General features: G+C 61.3%; 1 protein-coding gene across 1 annotated transcript; it reads right to left on the reverse strand.

Moving 5' to 3' along the window:
• Positions 1 to 616: 616 nt before the first annotated feature.
• On the reverse strand, positions 617 to 1,362 carry PYY (peptide YY). Its single transcript, XM_067716243.1, has 3 exons — positions 1,175 to 1,362; positions 1,005 to 1,085; positions 617 to 854 (listed from the first exon to the last, which is right to left on the reverse strand). The coding sequence occupies exons 1-3, from the start codon at positions 1,360 to 1,362 to the stop codon at positions 830 to 832; spliced, it is 294 nt and encodes a 97-aa protein (XP_067572344.1). The 3' UTR covers positions 617 to 829.
• Positions 1,363 to 2,908: the final 1,546 nt, after the last annotated feature.

Consider the following 2,908-nt stretch of genomic DNA (forward strand, 5'->3'; position numbering starts at 1 on the left):
ATCGCTCCTCCTGGCCAGGGAACGGAGGTGTTAGAAATGACCCCTTCCCCCAGCACACACACCCACCTCACCCCCCAAATAACTCTCCCTCCACAGCCCCATCTTGGGTCCCATCTCCACCCCCAGCCACTACAGCGTGGCGGGGGGGGTGGGGTTAGTAATACACCTCCTCGGGGTAACCGGGGTGTTGGTGTCAAGCCCACGCTCCCAACCACCTTCATCTTTGGGGGATGGGGGCACCTTTGTCTCCACCTGCTCTGCTGGGCTGCCTAGCATGCTCCTTTCCACACTCTTCACCCTTCAGCAACAATTCTCGCTGCTCCTCTCTACCCCTTTTGAAGAACTTCCAACCTGTCCCCACCCTACCGGACTAGAGAGTTCCAGGGGACCCTAGTCTGGATGCTATCCACCCCCCGCGCCGAGTGGCAGCGTTTTCTCTAAGCTCGGATCAGAGACAGCCCCCCCACCACTCCACCCCAGCCCTGGCCTGGGGCGCCTTTTGTCTCCCGTGCCGTCTTCTATCCTCGCAGCTCTCTCGTCTCCACCCTCCACTCCCACCTGGATGCCACCTCCACGAAGGAGAAGGGAAAGGAAATAGAAACGCACGCTTTGCACGTCAGTGAAATTTGCTCTTTATTTAGGGACCAAGGAAGGACCACACACAGCCCTCCAGCCCAGGGGCGGGGGTACCAAGAAGTGGAATGAGGACCCCACCCCGAACCCTCCCCAGACGCAGCAAGCGGGAGAGGAATCCAGGTTCCGGGGTCAGGAGCAAACATGCAAATGAGGTTGGTGAATCAGCGTGTCTCTCAGGAGGCCTTGGGGGTCTTCACCACAGGTAGGCGCCTTCTGGCCTGTAGGAGGGAAAGGAAAAAGAATCACACGGAGCCCGGCGTCGGATCTGGGGAGGCGAGACTTGGGGAAAGTACTAGGTGGCGGTGCCAGGGTGGCAGGAGGACCAGGCCACGCTCCAGGAGACAGGGCGTGTGGTGGGGCGCTTTTACCGCGACTTGACGGGCCGGTCCTCGGGATCGGGGAAGAGCAGTTTGGAGAGGAGGGCTTCCGAGATGTCACGTTTCCCGTACCTGCGGGGCGGGGCCAGAGGTGGGCGGGGTCAGGCCCGGCCGCGCCCCTAGTGGCGACCCCGCCCCGCCCACCCCGCGCACGAGCTCACCTCTGCCGAGTGACCAGGTTGAGGAAGTGGCGCAGAGAGAGGTAGTAGCGCTTCAGCTCCTCCGGCGAGGCGTGTGCGCCGGGAGCCTCGGGTTTGGCGGGGTAGGCGTCGACCAGCGCCCCCAGGCAGAAGAGCAGGGCCAGCAGCACTGTGGCCATGGCGGGCCACGGCCTGCGCACCGTCACCATCTGGAGAAGGGGCACTGGAGTCAGCCCGAGCCTCTACCCCTGAGGCAGGAGGCTGAGGCTGCCGTGGGGCCCACGCTCCAGCGGCCTGTCTGGGGCTGGTACCCGACCAAGGGTCAGCCACCTGCTCGCTGTGTGTTCTCAGGCACTGCGCCGTCTCTGGCCTCAGTCTCCTCATCTGTCAGAGGGGCATAAGCCCTGCCTGCCTCCACCCGTGTTACCCAGAAGAGTAGATGGAAGAAGAAGGCTATGCTGGCAATGGGGGCTTCCCACGTCGGCTGGCCCCCTTCCAATCCAGCTTCCCGCCACTCAGTCCCAGTTTCCCCCATCCTAGCCTCAGTTTCCCCACCAGATAGCCTGGGATCCCCAGCACCAGACCGTTCCTGGGTCCAAGGCCACTCACAGCGACAGCTCCAGAGGCGGAGATGATCAGGAGATGGAAGGCGAGAGGAGTCCCAAGGGCTGGGCTGCTGCAGGTCAGGCTGTGGCCTACTCAGCTCAGGGCTTTCCCTCCGGGGCTTATATCCAGGCCTGAAAAGGGAGGGGGAGCTGGAGGGGGGAGGGCTCTTCTTCCTTCCTCCCTCCACCCCAGGCCAGATCGCTGAGCTTACACCCAGACAGTGCGTGATGTCTCCACCTCCAAGGAACCGGGGAGGGGGGGAGCTCCCACACTCGGACTCAAGGTACCTCTGGATAGGGTGCCTAGCCGGAGCCCCATCTTCACCCTACAGCCCCCCAACAGCAGGTCTAGCCTTCGGAGGAAGTGAAGCATTTGGATCTAGGTTCCTGGGATGACCCCCTAGGATCAGGGCTGAGATTCCATCTTTCCTAGCCTGTCCACAGGTGGGGGTGGGGGCTCGGGGGGGAAGGGGAGCAGGAAGCCAAACCCACTTTTTCCAGCCTGCGGGACCTGTGACCACTCCTTCCAAAAGCCAGCCTTTTCAGCCCCTGCTCTGTAATATGTTGGAGGAGAGCCAAGGAGTGACAGGACCTGTGGGGAAAACTCTCTCTCTACTGGAGGCAGGGATAGGAGCTATGACCTTGGCTCTTGACCTCCTGTTTATGATGTCCTGGAGGAGAGGCCTCTCTGGACACCCCACTGTGTCTCCTCTCTGTTAAAGAGTTGGTGAGGGCTTCCCTGGTGGCGCAGTGGTTAAGAATCCGCCTGCCAATGCAGGGGGCGCCGGTTCGAGCCCTGGTCCGGGAAGATCCCACATGCCGCAGAGCAACTAAGCCTGTGCACCACAACTACTGAGCCTGTGCTCTAGAGCCCGCGAGCCACAACTACTGAGCCCTAGTGCCGCAACTACTCAAGCCCGTGCGCCTAGAGCCCGTGCTCTGCAACAAGAGAAACCACCCAATGAGAAGCCCACGCACCACAATGAAGAGTAGCCCCCGCTTGCCGCAACTAGAGAAAAGCCCGCACGCGGCAGAGAGACCCAACGCAGCCAAAAATAAAAATAAATAAATTAAAATTAAAAAAAAGAGTTGGGGAGAGGGGCGGGAGGAGGCAAAGGACAGTCCCCTCCCCAGAAGCAGCTGAGTCAGC

Source organism: Pseudorca crassidens, chromosome 19 (assembly GCF_039906515.1).
Source record: "Pseudorca crassidens isolate mPseCra1 chromosome 19, mPseCra1.hap1, whole genome shotgun sequence".
NCBI classification, from domain to species: Eukaryota; Metazoa; Chordata; class Mammalia; order Artiodactyla; family Delphinidae; genus Pseudorca; species Pseudorca crassidens.

Coding starts and splice junctions, on each gene's coding strand:
- PYY (XM_067716243.1), bottom strand. CDS start 1,362: ATGGTGACGGTGCGCAGGCCGTGGCCCGCCATGGCCACAGTGCTGCTG. Junction 1,086..1,174: donor AACCTGGTCACTCGGCAGAG/GTGAGCTCGTGC, acceptor CCCGCCCCGCAG/GTACGGGAAACGTGACATCT. Junction 855..1,004: donor GACCGGCCCGTCAAGTCGCG/GTAAAAGCGCCC, acceptor TCCCTCCTACAG/GCCAGAAGGCGCCTACCTGT.